The following is a 27,528-nucleotide window of genomic DNA, read 5'->3' on the forward strand; positions in this document are numbered from 1 at the left end:
TGTCATTCCGAGGAAAGAAAAAAATGATAAAGTTATTCAGGCTTTATTACGATATGGCCACGCAAGTCGCCTCAAAAGGCGTGTGATATTTGGTAATTAGTCCTGGAAATATTTGTCTTAACGAAAATATTGCTAAATGCGATGGTGGTTGGCGTAACATGGTGAAACTCCTTCATGATGCACAAAGGTTAAGAAAACACTTAGCTGTTTCACAAAATAAAATATATTGCGACCGGTTTCGATACAGCGTAGAGATACCAGATGGCCTAGACGCCAGATGATGATACGCTGTATCGAAACCAGTCGCAATATATTTTATTTTGTGAAAATATTGTTGTCTAAAAGTTTTGCACGTTTGAAAACAATGTTATGTCGTTCAGCCATGATTGCCAAAATTTTGACGTCTGATACATTTATCTTTAAACACTATATGATAATTTAATAGAGTTATCTTGGACATACAATAAAATTAAATAGCAATGAGGCTTTTTAAAAATCGTTCGGGACGCATGTGTTTTAAAATGCAGGATAACATTTTTGCGTTGGAGTATTATTGTAGAGATAATATTTCTGAGGTTAATTTATGCAGCAAGCTGATGATGAAAAATAACTTAAGGATTGTTTCCAAATTATCTCGGGGTCTTGTAAAAACGTATTTATCGTCATAATGGCTATGTTGATGAATATATTGTCGCCTTAATGATTGAAGTTTAGTCCATTTGAAAACAGTGGTATTCTATTCATCTCCTCTTTATGAGTTTATCGTAGCTGTGAGAAGTCTACTTTTCCGCATAATTTATATTTTATAATTTGACGATTTAATTCGAAGCACTTACCAGGAGTGTCTTCAAATAAATTTCGATCTATATTTTCCGTTGAGTTTGGAATGATTTTGCGAGAGGAAGCATTTTTTAACTTACCTTATAATATTATATCCATTTCCTTCTTTTCATATGCTAATCTCCTACCCTGATTTGGGGGGCCTAATACAGATTCTGGGCACGCCGGTCTCTAGGCTCTGCAAGGCCACATTCGTTAATTGCACGATCATTTTTATCCATTCCATCACTTCCGAGGAACAGCTCCAGCTATCACTCCAATGATGGGGGAGAAATGACCGTTTCACACGACCATTTTCCGCGATGGCTCCAGGGATGGGATTTCCATCCCTTTTTCCATCACTCGGCACGTCCCTTTTTCCGTCGATAAGGCCATCGCTGGCACCGTCCCTCAGTCGTTCAAAACGCACGACTGCTAAAAGCTATTGTAACGCAACGCTTGGCCTTTAATTGAATGACATTTGTAAGTACGGAAAGTGATGGATAGAGCGATGGAAAAAGGGACGGTGCGGGAATGACCGTGTGATTCATAAAATGATGGCTCGAGCGATCTCTCTTTTTGTCCCTGAAAAGCTATCGCTGGAGCTATCATTCTGAGGGACGGATAAAATGCTCGTGTGTTTCAGGCTTAATTTTCATCATGTTCAGTTTCTTTCAGCAATGAGGATTGCATTAAATCTCAATCCATATCAGTCCATCTCCTCATCACATTTATTGCATGATGTCGGCGTTCTCAAATCAGGACAAGCTGTAATGTACGTTCGAAAATTCGGGTTTTGTGTAATAATAAAAGTGAAGGTCTTACATATTTCGTTTGCATAATGCTGAGAGTATAAAATCCTTCGTGCAGTACTGGCAGATATAATGTAATGTTACCCCAAGGTGTGTTCAGAAAGTGACGGGAGTTTTTTTAACCCGCGGATTTTTGAGGGTCCTATTGTCAATTTTTTTATTACCTATGTTGGTATACGTGGTCTGAAGTATGATAAAATTTCCAGATGTATTCATTGCTTACTCTGTCTTTGGCAGCCATTGAGGTTAGACGAGTTTTAATGAGCCGTGGCAATTTCCGGATTACACTTCATTGTTTCTTCATAAATTTTTGGCTAAAACAACCATGTCTCCTCACCAGATTTATTGCTGTCAGTCGTTTCTGACGGGTTTCTCACGTCAGCACGTGCAGGAACATGCTAGGGATGAATCGAATACATTCGTCGATTCTTGATTTCATCGATTCTCGGGCACGGAATCGGAATCGACTTTAGGCGATCGATTCCTCGAAGATAAATATTTTGAAGATAGACTAAGCTTGGGGCATGAAGGCCGCCTCTCACCTCAGCCATTAGCCACTGTACGTTATAAAGTTCACAATTTATGTCTGAAATAGTTAAAATGTTCATTATTTTATTAAAGCTGAGGATGTATTAGTATTATACTAATTCGCTATTTTAATACATATGCCTTTTGGGCCACTTTATTGTCTTGATTATTTTATTCCATTCAATTCTTAAATTTTCAAAGCTATAATGTTACCTAAAAACCAATATCCCACCTGTTAGTATGTATAAGAATCGATGGAATCGGAATCGAGAGATCCAGAATCGATTGGAAAGAATCGAAATTGGAATCGGAATCGAAAAAAATGGAATCGACTCATTCATAGAATATAATTTCGAAAATTCGGGTTTTGTGGAAAATAAAAGTCAAAGTCTTTAAGGAAATTTCCTTGTGTAATTAAAAAGCGTATGATGTGGCGATTTGATTGCTTGTTAATTGTTTGCGATGGTCTCGTTGATGAAGTTGAGGAAAGCGGACACCCTGGTGTAGACTGCCGGGTGGTTGGGGGATGAGCAGGGCACGGGACCCCAGGACACCAGACCCACCAAGGTCGGCTTTCCGTCATCTTCGATCTGCACCAAGGGGCCACCGGAATCACCCTAATGGAAGAGGAATGGACGATGTTCATCTGCTCAAGTTCACGGATAATCTCTTTTAAGTATCAGAATGTCTTTTTTTTTCCATGATCAATAAGAGTGATCACGATCGACGGCAGCGTTAGAACTCCCAAGTAGATGAGATGACTTGTAGTGTAGCATACTAACTTATGTAATACTTAATGCATGTTTCAGAATTTTATTATTATTTCTAACAGCATATCGATAGCTAAGTTGTAATAACACATGTCTCAAAAATAGCAACGTTTTGGTAGAGCAAAAAAAAAACGTTTTCTTACTTGTACCTACACTAAAATTAAAAACCAAAACTTCATAAAATGGAAAAAGTAGCACTCATTTAAAAACAAAGAGTTTTTTTCTGCTTGTCTTTTATTTTTTTAAATGTTATTACACTTTGTTTATGACACCTGTCTCAAACAGGCAGAATTTGAGAAACGTATTGTTATAACTTAGCCATCGATGTGGTAGTATAATTTGTTAGTATGCTTCACGTATTTTTGGACCGTGTGGTGTGCATGTGGGAGCCCAATTGCATGCTGATGATTGATCACCCCCTGCCAAACACCCTAGAGGTGGCTCGAAGGGTATTTTGTCGGTGAAGATGTAGAAGTATTAAAACTGTCAATTAATTTTCATGTCCCTATGAAAGGAAATTATGAAGAGTTTAAGTTGAGAGTTCTCGATTTTATTTTTGTGATACGGTTGGCTCATAGAGCTCGATTAAAATAAGGGCCGTGTTAAGCCCTTTCTGAACAAGTGCTGTTTTAATGCAAGATCGAATTCTAAGAGACGTAATTAAAAATAGTGTGCATTTTCAGCACCATTTGGAAAAGGTATGAACTACAAGTCATTTAATGCTGAGAAGTAAAATAAGAATCATCCGTGATAGTTTTGATGACGAATCTTCAAGTTTGATTTATCCCAGAAATAAATTATGCGCATTTACCGTGATGAATGCAACGAAATAAGGATGCATTCATATCTCTTCTTGAAATAGTAAACATTGAAATTATTGAAAAAAAATAGGAAGGCATGGTATTTGGAGGAGGCGACTGACAGCTTAGGTCATTTGCGCCATGAGGGAAGGGTGTGGAAGGAAGAGTGGAGAGAAACCTGGCGTAGGCATTAGCCTGCTCTTAACGAAATGCGCCAAGGGGACCACGGCTTAACGTCCCATCCGACGGACGGAGTGTTACGCGTGAAATGTCCTCCACACAGCATTAAAGCAAGGATCGTCTAGTCTCTGAAAATTCTCTGCCACCGCCGGGATTTAAAACCGAGCCCGCCGGGTGGGAAGCAAACACTCTAGCCACCACACCGACTCGAACCCCCGCGAAAAAAGGTATCTTATTAGTCCGCGGTCAATTGTGTTGGGACACGGGATTGTAAGTTAAAGAATTGTATATATTGGATAGCCATGGATACAACTGCGGGGTATGCTGGCTACCGGATGAGTGAGCGAGAGCACGTATCCCAGGAACAGTACCAACAGTACATTAGTGCACTCCAGGCCACCTAGTGAAAGACCCGGGTTAGGCGCTCATTATGAACCTAGCAAAATGAATAATATGCGACGATGGGAATGGTGGTGGGGAAGCTGGAAAAATAGTTCCCAGGACTTGTGCAGGGTAAAACTTTATGCAAAAATTGCATTCAGTTCAAAGGTTCATTCACCTGGCAGGGGGTCTGCGTGCCGTCAGGAGGTCCAGTGCAGAGGTTGGTGTCTCTGAGCGGTGAGTCTGAGCCCCAATCGGCGAGGCACGTTTCGTAGTCCATCAAGGGAAGGTCCACGGTCTGCAGTTTGGAGGGCAGCTGCGGGTTCAGACCGGCTGAGTCGTGGCCGTTCCTGCTACCCCAACCGGAGAGGGTGACGGTGCCTTCGTAGAAGAGAGAAACGAGGTGGAATGATCAATCAATTAATTAGAATGAATTAAGAAGAAGTAATCTACGATCATAGGTTTAATGAGAAATCATAAAATTCATGAAAACGCTTATGAACTTTAAGAGAGAAGGTGAATATTTACCGCACAGTGCGCGGAAGAGAATGGGATGGTTTCCTATTTTTTTATTGCCTAAATCAATAGATTATTACTCCTGGAATACGTATTTCACGCTCTTAGATTTTTAAATTACGATATCTATTTTTCGCGATTATTTGAAAAGTGAAAATTTTCAAGCGCGCGAAAACACAACGGCTAAGAATGAATGCTGGGAAAAGTACGTGTGACGTCATTATGGCTCCAGCTGCCGCTGTGTGAGGCTACCTTAGTGCGAGGCTATGAGCGCCGCTACGATGCAGGCTGTTAGCAAGTAGCAGAGTACTTTGAGAGCAGGTAGCGCTTGGCTTAAATAAGGATTATTAATACCCTATTAAACGAAGGAAAATTTCCGACCTTGGGCAATTTTAATAGGTGATTATTAAGACATGTTTCCCTGAGCTCTGTGCCTAATGCATGCATTGGTAATCTCAGACGATGTAAAACTCCTGACTACTCGTATAGCATCTGGGCCCCTGTGACGTCACGTGGAGTGGCATCGCATGGGCGCAAATCTGGCCTTTTTCAAATGAGATTAAAATTGACCATTAACATTCGTCTAAACTGGGATTACTAAAAACAATTTGTGTATTATAATAACAACAAAAGTGATTAACGAATCGCAATCAATGCCTTTCGTTTTCTTTTATGAAGGAAACTACCTCATTATCGCACGAAAAAAAAGACAATGATCTCTCATTAGAGGAAACGAACAAAGACATATCACCGAACAGATTTAAAAAAAAGGCGGTAGAGGAAGTAAGGGAGACTTCGTTGATTTCCACTGATTCATTTCGTCCGTACGACATGTTTTGAACCATAGAGGTCATTATCGAGTTCAACAAATTTGAATGGTAGGCAAACATATCCACTCTCTCCCCCATCCCCTTCCAGGAGTATATATGTTTGCTTACCATTCAAATTTGTTGTGATAATGACCTCTATAGCTCGAAACATGTCGTACGGACGAAATAAATCAGTGGAAATCAACGTAGTAACGAATTTTATTTATTACATTTACTCAGTGGAACAATACTCTTCTGATCTTATGTTAATTAAATGAATTGTCTTTAGTTGAAACTACATTTTCACTTACACCAAAGCAGTGTCTATTGCAACTCCGCGTTAAAGAAACTAACAATATACAGGGTATTTCCGGGGGAATCTTCAATACTTAAGGAGGTGGTAGGGGAGACATTTTAGAACATTTTCCCCATAAACATGTCGCAACTCCTTAGTTACTGAAGTATGGCAACGCAAACAATTTTTTTGGATGCACTCTGCAGTTACTATGAAAACGGTATCCAGCCTTTTAGACATTTAATTTAATACTTTGAAATTTTTAGGACATTTAATAATTAAGGTTGGACGAAAATGTGCTATTGAAATTGCCTGAAACAATAAATATTTGAGCTTAATTAAACGAGGGCTTTCAGTGATTATCAACAATGCGATTGCCCAATCTCAATCATTTTGAGATAAATTGTGGTGGTCATTAAATGTGGCTTGGTGTTGTAACTTGTACACTACCAAGTGTGCGACTGCGTGCGCAGTTACTAGTTCCATGCTTTGTATTTATAAATTGACTTTATTAAAATCCTAATACTTCTCCTACATTGATGGTATTAAATTTAACGGAAATAAAATTTCCAATCGAGGCAGGATACATCAAAACAAGGGGTAGCATTATAGCCAGCCAATCAGACCCATCCAGTGATACTGGATTCTACCATTTTTTATCTCGGATGCATAGGCTGAAGCCGAAAATAATTCTTTAGTATTCTGAATTAACTGTGAGGCCCAAGGGCGGAGAACGCGATCTGGCAGAGCATAATAATTTTTAAGGCGAGATCAATGGATCAAAGCTGTAATGAGACCATAATGAAGATATCATTTGGCGACAGCTTTTTGTTTCCAACGAGGCTAGCAAATTTATCTTGGTCACTTAAGTTTTAATAAATTAACTTTTATTGCCTGTTGTTCTATTTCTTGACTAGAAACTTACGAATTAATATATACTCTATTTTTCTATGCGCAAAAATGGAGTAATTATTCATTCATGCGTGCTTAGAAGTCATGAAAAACAAGTTCCATGCAAGTCATAGTCCTTATTAATGTAAATTTTTCATTTTTTTACATCGAGGTGTTTGAGGTAATAATTAGGTGATTTTTACATCTTATTTTTACCTAATTTATATTATATTTATTTTCTTCTAGACATCTTGGTTATATAGAAATGTGAAATCTTTTTAATTTATAAAAAATATTTTGCGATGTTTCAGAAATTCATGTTGAAAGCTTTTTATGTGAAAAGATGGGAGGTATAATAAATAAAAAGTGGTGAAGTATTAAAAATAAATTTTACACTGAAAAGAATATGATATTCTTTAAACTGTTGCAATTTTTAATCTTAATTTCCGTTCAGGTGATCCGTATCAACTTACCTGTTGGGATGGCATTAGGTGCGGGCAATCTGATTGGCTGGGCAAATTCTCCCAGCTTCAAAGGCTTAGAAAGCTTCAGCAGGGCAATGTCGTTGAAGTTAACACCACTGAAAGTGAAAAACTTGGTAAGTGGCTGTTTAAGTCTCTAATGACCCAGATTTTAAGCGTATTCGTTGCGTCCTAAACCATGACGTTTCTAAAAAACATAACATTTAATACCACGTAAAATAATACCATTTTCCAGTGGCGCCGACTCTATGGGGCCTGAGGGGGCCTGAGCCCCCTCAAAAATTCGTTATGGGTGTGAAGAAAAAATGTGTCAGGCTTGCCGATTTTCCGGGGAGTGTCCAGATATCGAGATTCGAGTTATCAGGGTTCTAATTTTGATCTTATGACTCCTCTAAAATGCTTATAAAACTTATAACTCACTACTTATAAAATTTTCCGGGGCAAGATCCCCGGTTTGGGGCCCCCCAATATTTTTTGCAAGTCGGCGTCCCTGCCATTTTCCAATTCCTAGGATACAGTTGCTTGTTGACGAAGGTCTGTTCTATACACCCTGAAAATTTTAAAATGATATTCTTTGCTTTAATCAAGTAACACGATCCATCCCATTGGTTCGCGACAGCGCGATCAAATAAAAATTTGTTTTTAAAAAATTTTAGTCAATTCTGAAATTAGTTAATAAGAAAACTTGTTTCGTATTTTTTTAAACAATTAACCACAATTGTAGCTGGAACTGGCTTATGATCCATTTTATTTATACATAATGTGTATATCTTTGTATTAACTAAAGTACAAGCCATAAATCATGGTTGTAAAAACTAAAAACTAGTGTAAATCGCATTCTTCTAATCGAAAAACGTTCTGGGAATATGTAGTTTGAGATGAAGGTACAATCATAGAGAAATTTTCGTTGAAACCTGAAAAACACCCTGGGTCAAAATTGGTTGAAATGAGGTGGAATGTCCATAATATTTTCTCTTATCACTCATTCATTCACTTAGTGGTTTAATCCGAAGGTTGGTTTAGATAGGTGAGGGTAGCGCTCATCCAGAACAAAGTCGCAGGCGTGTGAATTTCAAAAGTTTAGGCTAGGGGGTCCACTTAGTTCCTTTCTCTGGGCCACCTCTCACTTAGAGGATTTTGTGTGGTGGTTTCAGGAGGCATCACCAGGATATGAACCCGAGACCCCTAGGTGAGCACCCAAACTCTCTAACCACTAGGCTTAGCTACCCCGTTTTCGCTTATAAAAAAACGTTTTTCAACTGAGACGAAGTTCTTCGAGATTAGATAGTAAAATTTGTGTCTCGGTCATATAAAATGACACTCCATATTGTATCCGTTGCCAAGTTTTTCTTGTTCGTGTGCTATGATGGAAAAATAGCTTTCGATTAAAATTGAAAATCGAGTTATAAATGCCAAAGGTGGAGGAAATCGAGATGGAGCCATGATCTTCGAGTTTCGATCTTAACTCGATTATTCAAATTCTATCTTGACCTTTTCGTTTGATCTCGGCAGCGTCACTACTGGCACGTTAGAAGGTCATCCGTCCCAATTGTAAGACATTTTTCTAACCCCGGTGAAATTGGAAGGCACAAGAAACCATCGCGATCAGTGGATATTTATTGAAACTTTAGCAGTACTGAACGGTTGCAAGTGGTTATATTCCAAAAGTTTAACGTGCGTGCATTTGTGAATTTTTATTACTAATTCACGCATGTATTCTAACAAGAGGAGTGTCACAAAAGTGGGTATCTGATTCCAATCAAACATTGTAGAAACGAAAAGATTTCCACGCAGAAAAACAAAATTTTCAGTGGAAATCATGGAAATAATGATGAATAGCAGGCTCCTGTAGAATGAAAAGCAAAAACAAATCATGAAATTGATTGTTTGAGGCGTAACTTGGTGAAAGCGATTCATTATTAAAAGTAAAAAGAAGAATTTTGTGCTTTCACATTAATATTTATTCACACGTTTACATTTACCTAATTCACACATTGACGCACTCAAGTGGTAAATGTGTGAATAAATATTTATATGAAAGCACAAAGTTCTTCTTCTTAATTTTAATAACAAATTATGAAAAAAAGTGTTCATTCCGGAAATCGATCCTGTGACTTCCGGTTTAGAATTGAACACCGTAACCACCGGGCTACTTTTCATTCAAAATTAACAATAGTTTCTAAGGGAATATTTTAGGCCTGTAAATGTTTAACCGCGTTTCTTGTTAAAACAATTAGTTATATAATCCCATGTGGGGGAGGGTGATTGGTGGAAAGATCCCTATTGAATTCTACACTGCAAAGTTTGATTGAAATCAGAGACCTAGCTTTGTGACACTCCATTTGTAAGTAGATTTTTTTTGGGATTTTTTTCTGCATCTCAAATGTGAATTTTGATTGTTTTTCGAAGCTAAATAAACATTTTTTTGTACAACCTTTATTTTTTGATAAGAGTCATCGATTTTATCTACCGATCGATACCATGGTTCAAATTACGATTTTTGTAGAAAAGTCTAGCTTTTCATTTCGATTAAAAATAGATAGCTCGACAAATCTATTTTAGCAGACATTTTTCCACCACTATTCGTTTGGAAGTTTTCAGTCATCAGCTTTTTCATCTTAATATGAGCCAATGAACCAATTTCTCTCCTTGTTTGTTTGAATACGTGGACTTACCCGCCATACTGTGGGTGAGTTATCCTCTTGTCTACCTTGATGACCTGCTCGCTGCCTTCGTTTGTGTCGAAGTCAAAGTCTCCTGCATCAACCTGAAGAAGGAGAAATGAATCATTGTTAGATGAAATTAATTTCATATCTTAACAGAGCGATTATTTTCAGTTTTAACAGTATAGTGTAACCATATTATGGCGTCAGCCTTGGTCGTTGTTCCGGACCAGCGTTGTATGGGGGATCGAGTATTATTAATGTTATTATGTGCTGTATACAGCGTTGTATATATGCGCGTATGAACGTAAGCAGAGTATTTTGGAGTTCATCTCTATGATGAGTCAACAACCGCATGATTGGTTTAACGCAAATCTCCATTGAAGACTAAACATTCCAACGTGCTTTTGATTTGCTTCATCGATGTGAATCCTAAAGTTTTTCCGTCATTATGAAATTCTATTTTGCTATTGCTTTTAGTTGAAAGATCCTTTTGATGTTCCGAATGATGTCATAAACATTGATTAAGTTAAAGTGTAACATGAGCAATTGTTGTTAATATAGCAATTTGCAATATGCTGTGGAAGCAACATGCCAGGTTGCATAGGTTGCCATGATATTTTTTATTTATGTTTTTTTTAAACAGTTTGTTTAGCTGATTGTTTTTATGAAAAAAGATTAGTTTGTGGTGGATATAAAAAGTGTATGGTGTTTTGTGTTTCTCTGCGAATTAAACTGTTCAAAATCTGGACTAAAGGACTCTATAAGAATATATATTTTATCAATTGTTAGGGAGGGATAGGGAATGAGTCTGCTTATGTTTGCATATATGCATTCTTATGTTGAAGTTAGGTGGTGTTACAGCATTGCTTGTGTAAGAAAGAAAAGAAAGTAATGTAGTAAAAAGGTCTTTTTAGTGAAGAATGGTGTAATGGTCGTGTATATCGTTCAATTGGTTGACGCTCAAAGTGAATAAGTTAATTTTGTTCATCAAAATGCAGAACGCCCAGATAGTGTGCGGCGAAACGCGAGCATGTTAATATTAATTAAAGAGGACTTTCGAAAATTTATTATGCCTACTGATAATTTATAGTTTATTTCTTAAATAGCTCCATTTTTAGTGCTAATCATATGGTATCCTTAATGAAAAACTAAAAATATTATACTTTGTATTTAATAATAATAGTAATATTTTCCGCCTTAGCAAAGTATGAACTACAAAATATTTACAATAAATGGAAACAGTACGCAGGAATATAGATTCCCCGTAGGTTAATCTAAATTGGGATTACAATAATACGTTAGCTTAAAACAACGACTGGAGCAGATTTTTTCATAATATTATAGCAAACAATTACATATTAAATACAAATCAAATTAAATAAATCCTATTAATTATACATACATAGTGTATGTTGTACAAGAGTGTAATGAAGAAAAATTAAGATTTATAAATTAAAACAGTGCAAATACAAAATAAATAATGAATTCAAAGAGGAAATGGAAAAAATGAGAAAAAAATCGTGAGAATTTGTTTTTTTTAATTTTAATTAATAAGCAATTATTATAGCAATAATTAATAAGCAATTTTGTTTTTCTTTAAAAAAAGAAATATAATAAATCGAAAAACCTCACCCATGTACGAGGTAGGGGTTCGGCAAACTGTAATGTATACTTTTTTGGGGAAGTACTAGGGTAAAGAGTCAAAGTTAGCTAAGCATTTGCTTACGTAATGCTTATTTTTCCCTAAGTAGTTGCCGTCTGTGAATACTTACATAAAATTTACCCAATTTCGGGGTTTCGGTGACGCAGTGTCCAGCGGTCAGAATCCAGTTCTCATTGATGATTGACCCTCCACACATGTGCTGCTTGACCAGGCCCAAGAGAGACCATTTCATGGAAATTTGGTAAGGGAATTGGCCTGTGAAATAAGGAAATCGCATCGGTGTGAAGCTTTGAATATATTTTTTCTTCATTTAGATCGGTTTAGTTCAATTTCCACGAGAGTTACCAATGCTTCTTCTCTCTTTCTCAAGATTATCTTTAGTCATTTTTTCTTTTAAAAGGCTTTATTATCGATTTCTAACTTGAATCGATTTTCTATATTTAAGAAAATAGTTCTAAAATGGTGATATCGTACGAATTTTCATTTTGTTGTAAAATTGGTCGGTGTACGTGTAAATTTAGGACCGGATTTCCCTATAGACTAACTAGGTTCCTGGTCCTTTACTAGAATATAAGTATATTCTGGGCCAAATTTGAGGCTCGTCGTCGTCGCTTTGCTCAAGAAACAAGTACTGACGCTAATTTGCCTCGCTGATGCAAAGTAGTTCAACTTACCTCTCTTTGCGTCATGGCCTCCAATTACTCTTGCTCCATAATTGTTTCCCGGGAAGGCGTCTGAAAAGAGTAACGAATACATATTTAAAAAGTTCATAAACATTAACAAGTTTCATTTTCACCAATTGGAATCAATTTAATTTGGGCGTAGAAATATATTCTATAAATATTTGAAGGCACGAATAAATATTTGATCTGCTGCGGACAATGAGTCTCCTCTCCGATTGTTATATTTTTATCTTCATTTTCATCATTTTTTATAATTGATACAGTTTTATTTATAGTTATGTGTTGTTAACGTATAGTCTTGTGATTATTAATGCATTACTGTTTTTGTATATTCTCATTTATCGTTTAATTTGTTTCAGTCTCGAGTTCATTGTTTCATTCTCCTTGAACAGTATTAAAAGTCATCAATATTTTTATTTGATTGTTGTTTTGAATTAGTAGTTTAATTTATTAATATTGTTGCTATAATTTTTACGTTAGTTGTTAGAATGAATGTCTATTTTTCTGTTTCATTGTTATTTTTTGACTTGTGTATTAGTCACAGTCTGCCTACGGTTTTTTTGTTAGCCATCTAATTTCAGTGTACTGTTGTGTAAAGTGGTGTTTGCCGTGAGAATAGGTATGTGAATGCAATCATGATCCTTTATTGTGCTTCTTAAATACATTTATTGACCTAGTGGACTTAAAAGTAGAAATTATGCCCCGCGAGTAGTGAAATAACAGCATTTACGATGGCCGATTTTACTTCTGCTGAGGGTATTTCTAAATTAATACAACCACCAGATTATGCCGGAAGCAACTCTCTTCTTCTGCAGGAGTAATATTTATTAATATTATTATTATATTTGTTAAGATTACCTTAAAGGCTATTTTCGTGAATTTGAAGCGGATCAATTAAGTATTAAAATGAAAGGTGTACAGTGAAAGGTGTACACTGTGCACCTTTCATTTTAACACACTGTGCAGTCATTGTTTAAGAATTAGTAGTCTTCTCAAAATATTTTTCTTCCGACTAAGATAAAATTTCTACGGTTGTAATTCCAGTTTCTTTTCTTTATTAAATCTTTCCAAGGAAAGTGGTTATTATGGTTAAAAAGTGAAATTATTCTTCGTAAAATGCATGAAATACATGCCTGATAAATTCGCAGTGACTTACTTTGAAATAACGCTGTAGAATAAATGATCGTCGTGTATTTTGTAGGCACAGACACACAGCGCAGTCAAACTAATACAACAATTAAATAAAAAACGTTAAAAAAGTAACTAATTAGATTAGATAATAATTCACTGAGATCGATACTATATTCAAATCGCTCCAAAACTGACTTTATAACTCATATTGTATAAAATTATGATTAAAGATAACGAGCACTCAATAATTTTTCGTTCAATATTTCGTCTTCAAATTCATTTCACTTTGAAATCTAAGAAACTAACGGCTACTGCGTGAGTACCATAGCAGTAGTCATCCAGTCTTATCGAGCAGTTATCCAGTTATCGTCTGCAGATTTGTTCATCATTTATCTCGTGTTTAGACATAATATTTCTGAAATAGCAGTAATTTTGTCAAGATGTGCGGAAAAATGTGTTGATAACAAGCGATTCTGCGCGGAGAGAGAATTCTATAAGCAGTCCTTAGATTTTTCGCTTGTATCTGCTTGAATATTTTCTGTGCAAAACTTAAATTGGTATTTCATATTTTGCATGTTCAGAAGCCAAATGAAACGAAAATGAAAAGACCCTAATTATTAACCGCGGGTGATTCAAACGACCTTGCGACAGGTGATTACACAGGGATATCATAAAAGTATGGTGCGGTTTCAGTAATTCATCGGAAGATTGTAGGAATAGGGTGGCATAGATTTTTGCTTGTGTGCCTTGAGGAGGGCATTTCAAGTGCAACACTCCGTCCGTCGGATGGGACGTTAAGCCTTGGTCCCCTTGACGCATTTCGCTAGGAGTAGGGTTTCTCCCTAGTCTAAGCGACTTAGGGCGTATAAATTGAAATTTATTGATTATGTAAAAAAACTGTTCGAGGTAACAAATTCGAAAAATGAAAGATCATAAACTGTAAGTAGTTCTGTTTTCATTTGCACTATGTTCAAAACTGCACTATTCTTTTGTGATAAACCTGTATCAGTTATTTACATCTTATCTTATTACGCCGTAATTTTCTCCGTAATTATCATAATTTTCTCATCTTTATACTTGAAAATTTGAGACACAAAAGCGAAAACGCAAGAGACGAAAATCTACATTTCCGTTAGATTACATAATGTCTGTAAAAATAATCATTTCAGTTACACTTCATGCTCAATAGCTGAATGAGATGACAGCGCTAGCGTTGTTAATTTCACTTTAAAATGTAAGAAACTAACTAACTGTTGTTGCGTGGACACCAGGCATATCTAGCCTAAAAATTAATGAGTTCAGAGAATTTTCGTTAAAAATTGATTAAAAATTAACCAAATATATATATATTAAAATCGCAAAAGTCTTTAGAATGTGGTTTTTTACTCCCTTCGTTCTACTCGAGGTAGTGCACTGCCAGGCAGTGACGCTGCGAGGAGGGGAATCCGGGGGATAAACCCCCCCCCCCCCCCACAGCTCAGAGAAATTTTTAAGTTTAATCCATTTTACTTAATTGGATTGATATTACTAATAGAATGGTGGAAGGGTTAATAAAATATCCCTCAAAATGCCGTAAAAAATCACCATTTTGAACCATTTATCTTAAAATTCCGCAATGTATTAACCTCGCAACTGCCGATTATCCTGTTGGGTATTCCATATCCCCACACACCCCGGTATTAGTTGCACTTAAACCCCCTCCAGCCTTAATTCCTAGCTGCGCCCCTGCTGCCAGGTACATTATCAATGCCTGCTACAGTTTATCTCTAGGATAGCTTTACGTGTACTAGGTAAAATAGCCCAGGCGAAGAGAGCATTCCACCAAAAGAGAGACCTGCTTACAGCGGGAAACTTAAATATGGATGTAAAGAAACAATTTATAAGAACCTACATCTGGAGTATGCTCCTATACGGAAGTGAGGCATGGACAATGACCGCAGCGGAGAAAGCAAGGATAGAGGCCTTTGAAATGTGGTGCTACAGAAGAATGATGAAAATCAAATGGATCGACCGAGTTAGTAACGAGGAAGTCCTAAGAAGGGTAGGAGAGAAGAGAAGCCTCATGAAAACCTTAATAAGAAGACGGAACAACCTTATAGGCCACATCTTGAGACATGATGGCCTGATGAAGACAATCGTCGAAGGACAGGTGGAAGGCAAGAATGGAAAAGGAAGACCTCGAACAAAATATATGGAACAAGTAAAGAGAGATGTGAAAGAGAAGAAATACGTAGGAGTGAAAAGATTAGCTGATAGGAGAACTGAGTGGAGAGCTGCGTCAAACCAATCCTAGGATTGTTGACCAGTGATGATGATGCTACAGTTTATCTCTAGGATAGCTTTACGTGTACTAGGTAAAATAGGCTCTTCGTATTGAATCACTCCTTGCCACACACCCTTGTAATGGCTTGCACTTGCATCGTACGGTACCACGCAGATGTATATGTAATTAATAGATAGAAAATGAACACTATCTGATGGCACGGAAAAGGAAATTCCCAAATGAGTCTTTTGTTTGGATTTTTTTAATCGATGGAATTTGTAATCGTCCCTCGAATCCTTCCCAAGCCTTTGATCCCCTCTCAATCATTATTATTTTGTTTTCATTGTATATTGTTATGTAGCTCGTTCTTGAAACACCATATTTTCGTCATCGTCATCCAAGGTCCTATTTTTTAACGTCGGGGACACTGATAAGAAGCTTTGTTTCAAAAGTGACATAATATATCCAACTATCTATGCGATAATGAAGTATTCTTATCCCAAGGTCTAAATCATGCTTGTAATCAGAGTGATGGATCAGATAAAATCTATTTTGTATTGTCTCTGTTAATAATGAAATCGTGCGATATTGGTGCAAGTGAAGCAAAAAAACTATGCTACATATATATATGTTGCCGAGTAGGAGAAATCTTTCTGCGGAACCTAAGGAAAATAAGCTTTTAATCGCTCGTCAAAATGGCGACTCGTGGTATCTATAAAACGAACTCAAGGGTTTTGTACATGGGTGCTTTTCTGACAGACAAATGTATGTGGTGATAGTAGTACGGCGCATTTTTTCAGCAAATTCTTATTAGCTTTATCAATTTTTCAGCGACTACCCAAAAATCAAGGAGGTTGTAAATAGCTGGAGGGGGCTCCACTGATTGAAGTTTGGCCGGAATGGGGGTGCTTGGGTAGGACAAGCCACGCCCACTTTGACCAAAACATTGACAATCCCATAAGGGTCAATGATTTCTATTTGGATAAATTTTTGGTCATAACTCGTTAAAACATTAAAATAACTTATGTAACACACAATGTAATCCTTTTTTTCTTACTTCATTGGTAGGCTTCGTGATTTTATCAGTCAATCATCTTTTCCCAGGGAAAAATTATTATCAATCACGACGGTTACGTTCTACAAACAGCTCAGCTGAAAATAAAATTTTATGAGAGTAAAATAGTCATTTACCTGCTGTTATACAGGTATTGAATTTTATAATAGCCAACGGAAATTAACAATTACAGTAATAAAGTATATTTTCAAGGCTATCCCCACCAGTAAAGTGGCTAACAGACACAGAGTCTATACATTAATAGAAGTATCGCGAATGATGGGAAAAATCCGATGACGGTCACCGTCGAAATACTAATGATTATGGTAGCATTTTTCACTTCATGTAGTTCATTTTCAGAACAAAACTTAAAAAATATCAGTCGGAGACCAGGTCCGAAAATTGTCAAAGTAAGATGGCGGAACTTTGACCACGCCAGAAGCGCCTCCAGATATTCACAACCTCTGCTATGCCAATGTCTCAAGAACTGATCCATTTTTATCTTCATCAGTCTTTCGGTACTACCACATTTTGAATGCTTCTACTCTAGACTTCTCCGCACCTGTCAACGTCCAATCCTCACTCCAATAGAGAAACCTGCTCCATATATAGCATCTGATGAATTGTCTCCTCATTTCTTTCCTTATACTCTCTGCTGTAAGCAGTGGCGGATGCATATGGGGGTCTCAGGGGGCGCGCGCCCCCCATTCAGTGGCTCCGACTCCATGGGGCCTGAGGGGGCCCGAGCCCCCCCAAAAATCGTTACAGATGTGAGGAAAAAATGTGTAAGGCTTGTCAATTTTCCCCGAAGTGTTCAGATATCGAGATTCGAGTAATCAGGGTTCTCATGTTGGTCATATGACTCTTCTAAAATGCTTAAAAACTGAAAATTCACTACTTAATAAATTTACCGGGGCAAGGTCCCCGGTTTGGGCCCCCCCAATATTTTTTGTAAGTCGGCACCCTTGCCCCCATTGCGGGGCCGCCCGCATTGCCGAACATTGCAGAACCACGATAGTAACTTTTAATATCATAGGCATTTTATTTTGTATGAGTTTAATCAGTCTATAAAACTTTCGTAAACTTTGCATGTGACTTGATTATTTTTTTATTACGATAAAAGTAAAAGAAGTTCATGATATCTTTTACGACCCCACCAATGAGTTTTTTCTGTATCCACCACTGGCTGTAAGTTAATTCTTCTTTTTGCAAAAAAAAACCTCTTCGGCTGCGCTGGTCTACTCACAATAGATTTATCTTTTACTAGCAGTGCACCCGGCGTTGTTTGGTGAGGACAGTACACAGAGAAGTGGGAAATTTGGGACTTTGAACTCATGATCACATGACAGGATTTTTGTATTTTCTCTTTGAACGTGTGAAGAGGTGTGTCTACCCGGTAGGATGCCGAACCATAAAAGTTGTATGACGTGATGTGAAAAACGGCAATGAGAAAACAATGCAAAGGACACGTTGGACGAAACCGAAAGTAACACCATAGTATTTTGTAGCGTAAGATGCACATGTGTACTGAATTTGGTTGCAATCTGTGCAGCCGTATGGAAATGCATTGCGGACAGACAAACAGACATCCTCCGTTTTATTTATGTATTATAGATTTATATCTGACCTTCTACGAAAAGCCTTTACGTCCCACTTTATGACCACTGTATAACATGCTTGGGAAGGTAATCAGGGTAATATTTCATTTCGCATTTATCGTATTACTACTTTTTCACGATTTCCCGGAGGTCATGTTTCGCCTTACTATCCTCATCGTGCCAGTTGCATGTACCTTTCATTGTTTGGATACTTACTTCTGAAGTAGGTGACGATGGGTGATTTAAAATCACGCTGTCCTACATTACCGAGGTTGCTTTATCAGACTTACACGCATAATTGCGGGCGCCTGAGGGCACTACTTCAAGTGTTAGCGCAAAGCTTATCCACGCCAGCGTCGCTGCTACGCGGAAGGTGAGATTCCAAAAATAAACCGAGGTTTACGCTAGAGCGTACCACTTTTATTAATTTTTCAACAGCGATTTGAATGTTTTTAGGGTAAACTGAAAGTTAGGTTTCCCGTGACAACAGGACTTTCATGAAATTGGGCCATTGGGCCTACTAGGTGATTGCCTTCCGGTTATACGATTACGACCTCAATAAGCAAATCGTCCACTTTTGATTAAATGAAAAACCACTAGTATTTTCTATAATGCATTCATGCAACGGTTTAAGAGATATTGCAATTTTGTAAAATTTGAATTTTTACGATAGAGTCATCGCAAGAGATACCGTACTCTCGGATACGAGGAAGATAAACATTAGCCCATTTTGAAGATGAATTGATAAAATAATTAATGGATGATCTCATAAAATTTAAAGAATTAAAATAAAATTTAAAGAATTAAAATAATATTTATAGATACCAAATGCACTAAAATTTTCAAGTCGATTTTTGATTAGGTAGCCACCCCCCTTTTCCTCGTTTTTTATGTGTTATAGATACAACCCACCTATAAAAGTGGGAAGAAAAATTGACAAGCGTTATTTCATCACTTTATTGGTTTGACTAGGTTCTCGCGGCAACAGCTTGAGTTTTGAGGAAGGTGGTTGGCATCTACCTGCTATTCTATTTACTTTAAAAAGTTCTCTGGATTTCAACTAAATAAGTAGTTCAATTTTTTCCCCGAGAATACGGAGAAAGTTACTTTTATGTATAGACTTAAAATCAGATCAAAGTTTTACCTCATAAATCACACCTTCAACCACTGTGCCAACTAGAACTTTTTCAAACTGGTAACAAGGTACCAGTAGGTACAAAAGCCAGAGTTTTCTGAACTATTGTTGTATTTCGATACCAAATTTTGAAGGAACAGAGCCTTTTTTTTACCATTCACGATTTGCAAAATGTTCTATCCTGCGTCCTAAATACTCGAAAATACCCATGCGAAATTATTGGCCTGAATGTATCTGAAAAATATTTGTATTTAGGCAACAATTTTCTAAATAACAGTGTCTTTTAGGCCACGCAATATCTGCAAATGTTCTGTATTACTAAACGAATTTATATAGCATGTATTATAAGATACCTCATAAAAATGTGTACATACATATTATTCACTACGTAATACTATAGAAATCTCATATACAATGACATTTGAATATAATAAGATATATATCACTAAGGGAAGTCCGGTAGAGATGCCCCACCTAAGGAAATGTCTTCATATCTATGACTATGGTTGTAGTAAGAATGTAGGACTTCACGATATAATACAACATTTATTGATTATTAACAATATACCAGCAAATTTTGATTAAAAAATATTAACCCCAAAATATTTAAACTTTTCCATAAATATGCATTTTGCCATCTCTCAAAACTGTCCGGGTGAGACGCCCCACCTCCTCGGGAGAGATGCCCCATGCAGCTCTAGCTGAATGCAATCAGAATTAAAACTGTTTTATGATAACACATTCAAATTAACGTAAACTTATGGTAGTAATATAACATTTAAACACATTTTGAATCAATGTTTGTAAAATTATTGTTCAGAATTGCATGATTCCAATGAAAATATTCTTTAAATATTGCACTGAAACTCGTATGAACTAATGAACGGCAACAAAAGAAATAATATTTTATAGGAGCTTTTTACCTAATTTACAATTGTTTAAACATTGCTCGTCTTTTTTTCCTCGATCAGTTTGGTTCCACGCTTGTTTGCAGAGATTTCCGTAAATTGTGCATGATTCGTGCAGCCAATAATCGCAATCGAACATTTGATCAAGTTTACTGTTAATTATATACTGTTAATTATTGTGGTAAAATAGTTATCCTCACATTCCAAAAATGTCCTGGTCATCGTCAATGATCAGTTTTTCCTTATTCTTTTCCGAATTTGCTATTTTGGAAACGTTTTATTTTTTACTCCTCGTACTTATCTTTCCTTATTTTACATATTCGCCGAACGTCAGTACTTTCGCTGTATGTTTCAATTTTCTCGAATTTATTTCGAAGGTGGGAATGGTGATATTTGATTAAACGATTTTTTAGGCGCCATTTTTGAATTCTGATGATCTTTTGACGACTTAAAAGTTGCTTAAAGGCCTCTCTGGATTTTTTTCTCTGGAGCCTAGTTCAATGCCTGGTGTTCCAGGCATTGAACTAGGGTCATGTACTCCGGACAGTCGCTAAGAGCTTTGGGTTTCTATCGCTATTATTCCATAACTTATGTTGAATAATGTTAAGGTATTGTTGATGGGTCCATAGGAAATATGTCAATCTCCCTGAAACCAGAACTTGGTGGGAGTCCATTCAGACTCTGTAAATTCCTTTTCCGGCCTTTGAAAATTAATGCCGGAGGAAGAACTTGGTCTTCAGCGTTGCAGCACGAAATCACAGTGCTGTTTTTTCCTCTCTCCGTAGATGTCAGAATCTGAACATCTTTAGCACCTTTTGTGGATAAAATCTTCCCTAGGACGTTATTTAGCCGACAACCACACTCGTTCATTTTGTAGACTTCGGCCGGCCTGGTAACGAAATCATTCTCCTGAAATAATTTTGAGAGTATTTTAGAAAAGTAAGTAACGCTTTCTCTATTTATACCTTCACCTCTACCAGCTGACAACCCTTAAGACTGCCAAGCACTATTTTTTCTTAAAAATGAATTAAGCCAGTCATAACCCGACACCTTCAGTTCTGCATTGAAGGACTCGTTTTTCAGCAAACTGATAGGCTATTGATATCCTAGTGTCTCAATCAGGAGCAAACCCAGATTTTTCCAGGCGTTGATTATGACTGACAAGTCGATTTTCCTGCTGCATGCCAAATGGACCCAAAGAAATTTTTGCTTGCATTACCCTCTTCCTGCATCGGTGAAGAGTCCAAGAGGGGACTAGAAGTACCTCGCAGCCTCACTTATTCCGCTATCACCTGCTCTCAGTCTCATGAAAGGTTGTTTAAATTGCTCTTCGGCATGATCTAAAGTGAAATTTTTTTTAAACAATCGATTGAATCACTCAAGTGAATAGTGAGCGATGATTGACATCACCTAAACGAACGACTTAGTCAGTCACTAATGGAGATGGGATTTATATATTACGCTGGTAAGGAGGAGGCAGTGCTGAGAAGAGAGATGTGCCTGCTGCAACAAGTGATTTCCTTTAGAAGATGATGATGAATCTGTTGCGAATGGTTCTATCATTATTTATTTTGTAGCCTAGGTGGCCTTTCTGATTTTTTTATGCTTTAAGCAATAAGTCATGGGCTAAGGTTGTAAGGGGTATAGCATAAAAAGCTCTAATAAACTGATTCGATAATATTGGAGATAGTCTCCATACCCATATCCACAAATTAGACTGTATCAAAGCAATTAAAAAATTAGGAGGCACTTTTCATTTTAGCATTCTTCCATTGACGTACTTACTAATTACTTCTAACCAGTGGCGGATCCAGGATAAGGGCAAGGGGAGCTAAGTGTGGTTAAAAATTCTAGCAGTAGTGGGGGTCGGAAAATTACCATTCTATCTAGTGTATATTGGATACCCAAGGGGGGGGGGCATGCCCCCCCCCCACATATTTATTAAAGTCATCCCCCCCCGCAGATTCCCCCGATACATCAGCCACTGCTTCTATCGTATTGGTTATAATTGCTTGAAAACAATACAGGTAGGGCATCTATACCTTAAGGTAGCACTGGGGCATCTCTCCCGAGGAGTGGTGGGGCGTCTCTCCTTTCAGTACGGGAGAGTTGCCCTTACAGCCAGCGGGCCAACACATGGTCTAAGATGACTTGTCACTGCTTTTGGACATTTGATAAACATGCTGCTACAAGTTTTCACCCCTTAATTCAAAGTATTCAAACATTTTAACTGATGCCGACCATAACCATTATGCTCTACCTTATAAGAGAGCGGAAAATTCGGAGTCTCACTTGAAATGATGTTCTAAAGTAGCGTAAAAAATAACGAATCTCCGCGAAACTTTTGAGGCTTGATATTAGCTGTCAAACTAATTAACGGACACCACCAGCAGAGCAATCTGATGTTTATTTTTAAAACTACCACAATCGGGGCATCTCTCCCGGTGGGGCATCTCACCCGGACTTACCTTATAAGCTTTTTAAATAGTAAGTCATCCAACACTTTTACACAAACATTTGGCTTTATATTTGATTTGCATAAGATGTGATATCTTGCATTGTTAGAGGTTAGGTGTTCCACATCTGCCTAGCCGGTTAGACGTGTTAATAGATTCAAAATTAGACCACGAGTTTAATTCCCTGATTAATCTCAATATTGTATCGTAAATCACGGGCAACGAAGAGTCCAGAGAGACGCTCACAGTTTATACAACCCTTACGAATATTAAATGCAAGCATAAATTAAATCTATGAGTATTTTCGACAAAAGGAATATTCACTGCATATGACATCCAAGAATTATCGTGGTCGGTCATTAACATTTGCCTACCCAATATATAAGAAGTGAATCTAGGAAATCTATGCTAAACGCGCTCTATTTTAACTTAGCACTCTCCGTTATTAGAATGACCCGAAAAATATATGAATTTAGACCACATTGTTTGGGGGAACAGTGTCTTTTAAGACCGCACGTGACCTGAAAAAAGTATTGTCCTGTGTTCCAATATTCTCGGAACTACCGCGGAGAACTCATGGAAAAGCGATATGGTAAATATTTTCGAGTAGGGCAGTGTCTTACCTGCGGAGGACGCAGCCAGGGCCGCGACAACAATGAGTTGGAAGATCATCTTGGGCAGATGTGCTCGCGTGGCCGACCGCATAAGCCTTTTATAGAGTACTTTTATCTGTGTCACGTGTCAGCTTGACTATTCGCATGTGGATGAAGGTGTGGGTGAAGTAAGTGCTCTGGCATGCATGCGATGATCGGTTCTGATTCGGCAAGCTTATCGCTCTTCCTTGCCCGGGGAAAAAAATGGAGCAGGGAAGGTGAGAAAAAGATAGTTCCCCTTAATTGTTATAGAGATGTTTGGCGATAACGTTTTGCGAAACTCTGCGGCTATCTGTTGACATGTGGGAGGAAAAACAACTGCGGCAGGCGACAATGATGTGGGCGTGTCCGTTGGTGTTTGTGCGTTTTGGAGGACTTGCCAATTGAGGTCGTCAATCATTATTCTCGGTACAACCGATAACACTTGAATTACGGACGTTTGGAATTATGATCCAACAATTCCAAAAACATAGACACCGCCTCGATAAGTACTCTCCTGTTAATATTGAAATAAATACTTGAAAATTTCTACGATTATGGAATTTATTACAGTCTACTTTTCAATGTCATTACATCATCTTCAAGATACAAATGGTGTGTATTGCATTCAGTCAAAACAATAAACTGTACTTAATATTGTATATCATTGTATTTTATATTGATCTCATGTTTTCTTTCATAGTCCTGATGATAGTTTAAAATAAACAGAAACGTTGGCTGAAGCGTTTTTGCATCACATACATTTGACCTATACTCCGAGAACTATTTTACCATGAATTAAACGAGGTCAAGATAAGAAGAAAAAAATTAAAAATATATGTTAATGGAGGATATTCGGCACTTCTCACTCACTTTGAAATACAGTGAAACCTGTATTAAGCGGAATCTCTCGGGCCCTTCACTTTTTTCCGGATAAGACAGTATTCCGCTTAACTCAGGGTCGGACAATTCAAAAAAGACCGCGAAAGTCATATCACGTCTATTGCATGCGTTGCCTAAAAGGTTGGTTTGACTCAATTTCTACACGTAGACGAAATTTTATTGAAATAATAAAAGAACAGCATCGCATTATTTTTAAATTGTTTATTTGAAGTAACCAGTCATTTTTGTGTCTTTCCTTTTTTCCTGTGGAATACAATTTTCTACGTTGCCAATGGCCCCATGCAAGATGTTATCCAAATCAGTGTTACCTTCGATGAGACTGCATTCTTCGAATTCTTTTAATGAGACCAACATTTCTACATGCGATTTTTTATTTTCTTCACGTATTAATGTCACTTCTTTGTTTTTGGAATTTTTTTTGCCATTCCGCTTAACCATAAACACATGCCCGGGAATCGATTCCGTTTCCGCGTTTGACAGTTTCCGTTTAACAGGGGGCACCGATGCACGTAAAAACCCCATTATGACCACCAGGACCAACAAAATTTTCCGGATAATACAGGTTTCCGCTTAACTCAGGTTCCGCTAAAGGCAGGTTTCACTGTACATAGTTTCTCTTTTATTGTCATGCTAGCGTTACGAGTATAATCCGAAGGATACAGTGTGATGGAGTGATAATCGTGAAACATTTCGGGTATTTATTTCAATATGGAAATACTCAACTCCATCGATCGTGGAAGGTTACTCGGGAATTCCACCGGGTCAGGTTCTCCCACTCCATCTCGGCCGATGTACGAGTTGTCAGTCATAAGGGCATGTCAGGGAATATCTCGACCCAGTGGCGTAACTATGGGGGGATGAGGAGTTAGATCCCCCCCCCCAAAAGCCTCGGACAAATTGATTGTCTGAGGCGTAACTTGGTGAAAGCGATTCATTATTAAAATTAAAAAGAAGAACGCTGTGCTTTCACATTAATATTTATTCACACATTTACGACCACCACCTGATGATGATGTCTAACGTTGAAACCATGGTCGTAAATGTTGAATAAATATTAATGTGAAAGCACAAAGTTCTTCTTTTTAATTTTAACTCAGACAAATAAAAAAACAATTTAAAACTATTGTCTAGTTTTGACATATAATAACAGCATCTGCTTAAAGTTAAATATTAAGCGCCAAAATGAGGTAAAATGTGTTTCAGGCATGCCATTTTGAAAAACTTTTCCCGGTATCCCTGTTGCTCACTCCAGGCCATCCCATCCCCCCCAAAAGCATATGCCTAATTACACCACTGTCTCGACCAATCACGTAACTCTTGCCCCGGTGGATACCGCATTCTTGCGAATATAAGGGGGACGATTTCCAAGATTCGACATGCCCTGAGGACGATGGGCAACTCGTAGATCGAAACGTCGCGACGTCGGCCGAGATTGAGTTTGAGAACCTGACCCGTTGGAATTCCCGAATAACCTTCCACGATTCTAAACGCCGGGAAAGCCTGCGATCATTGTCTACTGCATCAAGCTTACATCTTTGGATTTTAGTCGTGGCGTTAGAATGGCAGTACAAAAGACACTATATCTCAAAATAAGTGTGAAGTGACTAATAGCATAGACGGATTTAGGGTGGGAGGGTACGGGGGCACGTGCCCTCCCCCCAGACGCTTAAAAACTTGACTAGATTTTTAATATAAGTATTAATAAATGTTATTTTTCAATACAAAATATGCTAAAATTAAGAGGTTATTTCGTAGAGTAACACTTTTACACAAACATTTGGCTTTATATTTGATTTGCATAAGATGTGATATCTTGTATTGTTAGAGGTTAGGTGTTCCACATCTGCCTAGCCGGTTAGACGTGTTAATAGATTCAAAATTAGACCACGAGTTTAATTCCCTGATTAATCTCAATATTGTATCGTAAATCACGGGCAACGAAGAGTCCAGAGAGACGCTCACAGTTTATACAACCCTTACGAATATTAAATGCAAGCATAAATTAAATCTATGAGTATTTTCGACAAAATGAATATTCACTGCATATGTCATCCAAGAATTATCGTGGTCGGTCATTAACATTTGCCTACCCAATATATAAGAAGTGAATCTAGGAAATCTATGCTAAACGCGCTCTATTTTAACTTAGCACTCTCCGTTATTAGAATGACCCGAAAAATATATGAATTTAGACCACATTGTTTGGGGGAACAGTGTCTTTTAAGACCGCACGTGACCTGAAAAAGTATTGTCCTGTGTTCCAATATTCTCGGAACTACCGCGGAGAACTCATGGAAAAGCGATATGGTAAAATTTTTCGAGTAGGGCAGTGTCTTACCTGCGGAGGACGCAGCCAGGGCCGCGACAACAATGAGTTGGAAGATCATCTTGGGCAGATGTGCTCGCGTGGCCGACCGCATAAGCCTTTTATAGAGTACTTTTATCTGTGTCACGTGTCAGCTTGACTATTCGCATGTGGATGAAGGTGTGGGTGAAGTAAGTGCTCTGGCATGCATGCGATGATCGGTTCTGATTCGGCAAGCTTATCGCTCTTCCTTGCCCGGGGAAAAAAATGGAGCAGGGAAGGTGAGAAAAAGATAGTTCCCCTTAATTGTTATAGAGATGTTTGGCGATAACGTTTTGCGAAACTCTGCGGCTATCTGTTGACATGTGGGAGGAAAAACAACTGCGGCAGGCGACAATGATGTGGGCGTGTCCGTTGGTGTTTGTGCGTTTTGGAGGACTTGCCAATTGAGGTCGTCAATCATTATTCTCGGTACAACCAATAACACTTGAATTACGGACGTTTGGAATTATGATCCAACAATTCCAAAAACATAGACACCGCCTCGATAAGTACTCCCCTGTTAAAATTGAAATAAATACTTGAAAATTTCTACGATTATGGAATTTATTACAGTCTACTTTTCAATGTCATTACATCATCTTCAAGATACAAATGGTGTGTATTGCATTCAGTCAAAACAATAAACTGTACTTAATATTGTATATCATTGTATTTTATATTGATCTCATGTTTTCTTTCATAGTCCTGATGATAGTTTAAAATAAACAGAAACGTTGGCTGAAGCGTTTTTGCATCACATACATTTGACCTATACTCCGAGAACTATTTTACCATGAATTAAACGA

The 27,528-nt window shown here is 37.6% G+C and overlaps 1 protein-coding gene across 2 annotated transcripts; it reads right to left on the bottom strand.

Moving 5' to 3' along the window:
* Positions 1-2,550: 2,550 nt before the first annotated feature.
* On the bottom strand, positions 2,551-26,777 carry LOC124168281 (trypsin-1-like). 2 transcript variants are annotated; one of them, XM_046546429.1, is made up of 7 exons: positions 26,714-26,777; positions 12,287-12,346; positions 11,722-11,867; positions 9,959-10,050; positions 7,275-7,381; positions 4,469-4,671; positions 2,551-2,776 (listed from the first exon to the last, which is right to left on the bottom strand). In XM_046546429.1, exons 1-7 carry the CDS (start codon positions 26,760-26,762, stop codon positions 2,609-2,611), a joined length of 825 nt encoding a protein of 274 aa, XP_046402385.1. In that variant the 5' UTR covers positions 26,763-26,777; the 3' UTR covers positions 2,551-2,608. The 2 variants fall into 2 exon arrangements, with proteins under 2 accessions (XP_046402385.1, XP_046402384.1); XM_046546428.1 differs by lacking the exon at positions 26,714-26,777 and adding an exon at positions 23,464-23,570.
* Between the last annotated feature and the right edge of the window lie 751 nt (positions 26,778-27,528).

The sequence above is a fragment of the Ischnura elegans genome, chromosome 11 (genome assembly GCF_921293095.1).
Source record: "Ischnura elegans chromosome 11, ioIscEleg1.1, whole genome shotgun sequence".
In the NCBI taxonomy this organism is placed as follows: domain Eukaryota; kingdom Metazoa; phylum Arthropoda; class Insecta; order Odonata; family Coenagrionidae; genus Ischnura; species Ischnura elegans.

What these genes read in the sequence shown, in the direction of transcription:
- LOC124168281 (XM_046546428.1), bottom strand. Translation starts at nt 23,545, where the DNA reads ATGCGGTCGGCCACGCGAGCACATCTGCCCAAGATGATCTTCCAACTC. An exon ending in CGAAATTGGGTAAATTTTAT is followed by an intron (nt 10,051 to 11,721) that starts GTAAGTATTCAC and finishes CTCCTTCTTCAG; the next exon opens with GTTGATGCAGGAGACTTTGA. An exon ending in GCACGCAGACCCCCTGCCAG is followed by an intron (nt 2,777 to 4,468) that starts GTGAATGAACCT and finishes CTCTTCCATTAG; the next exon opens with GGTGATTCCGGTGGCCCCTT.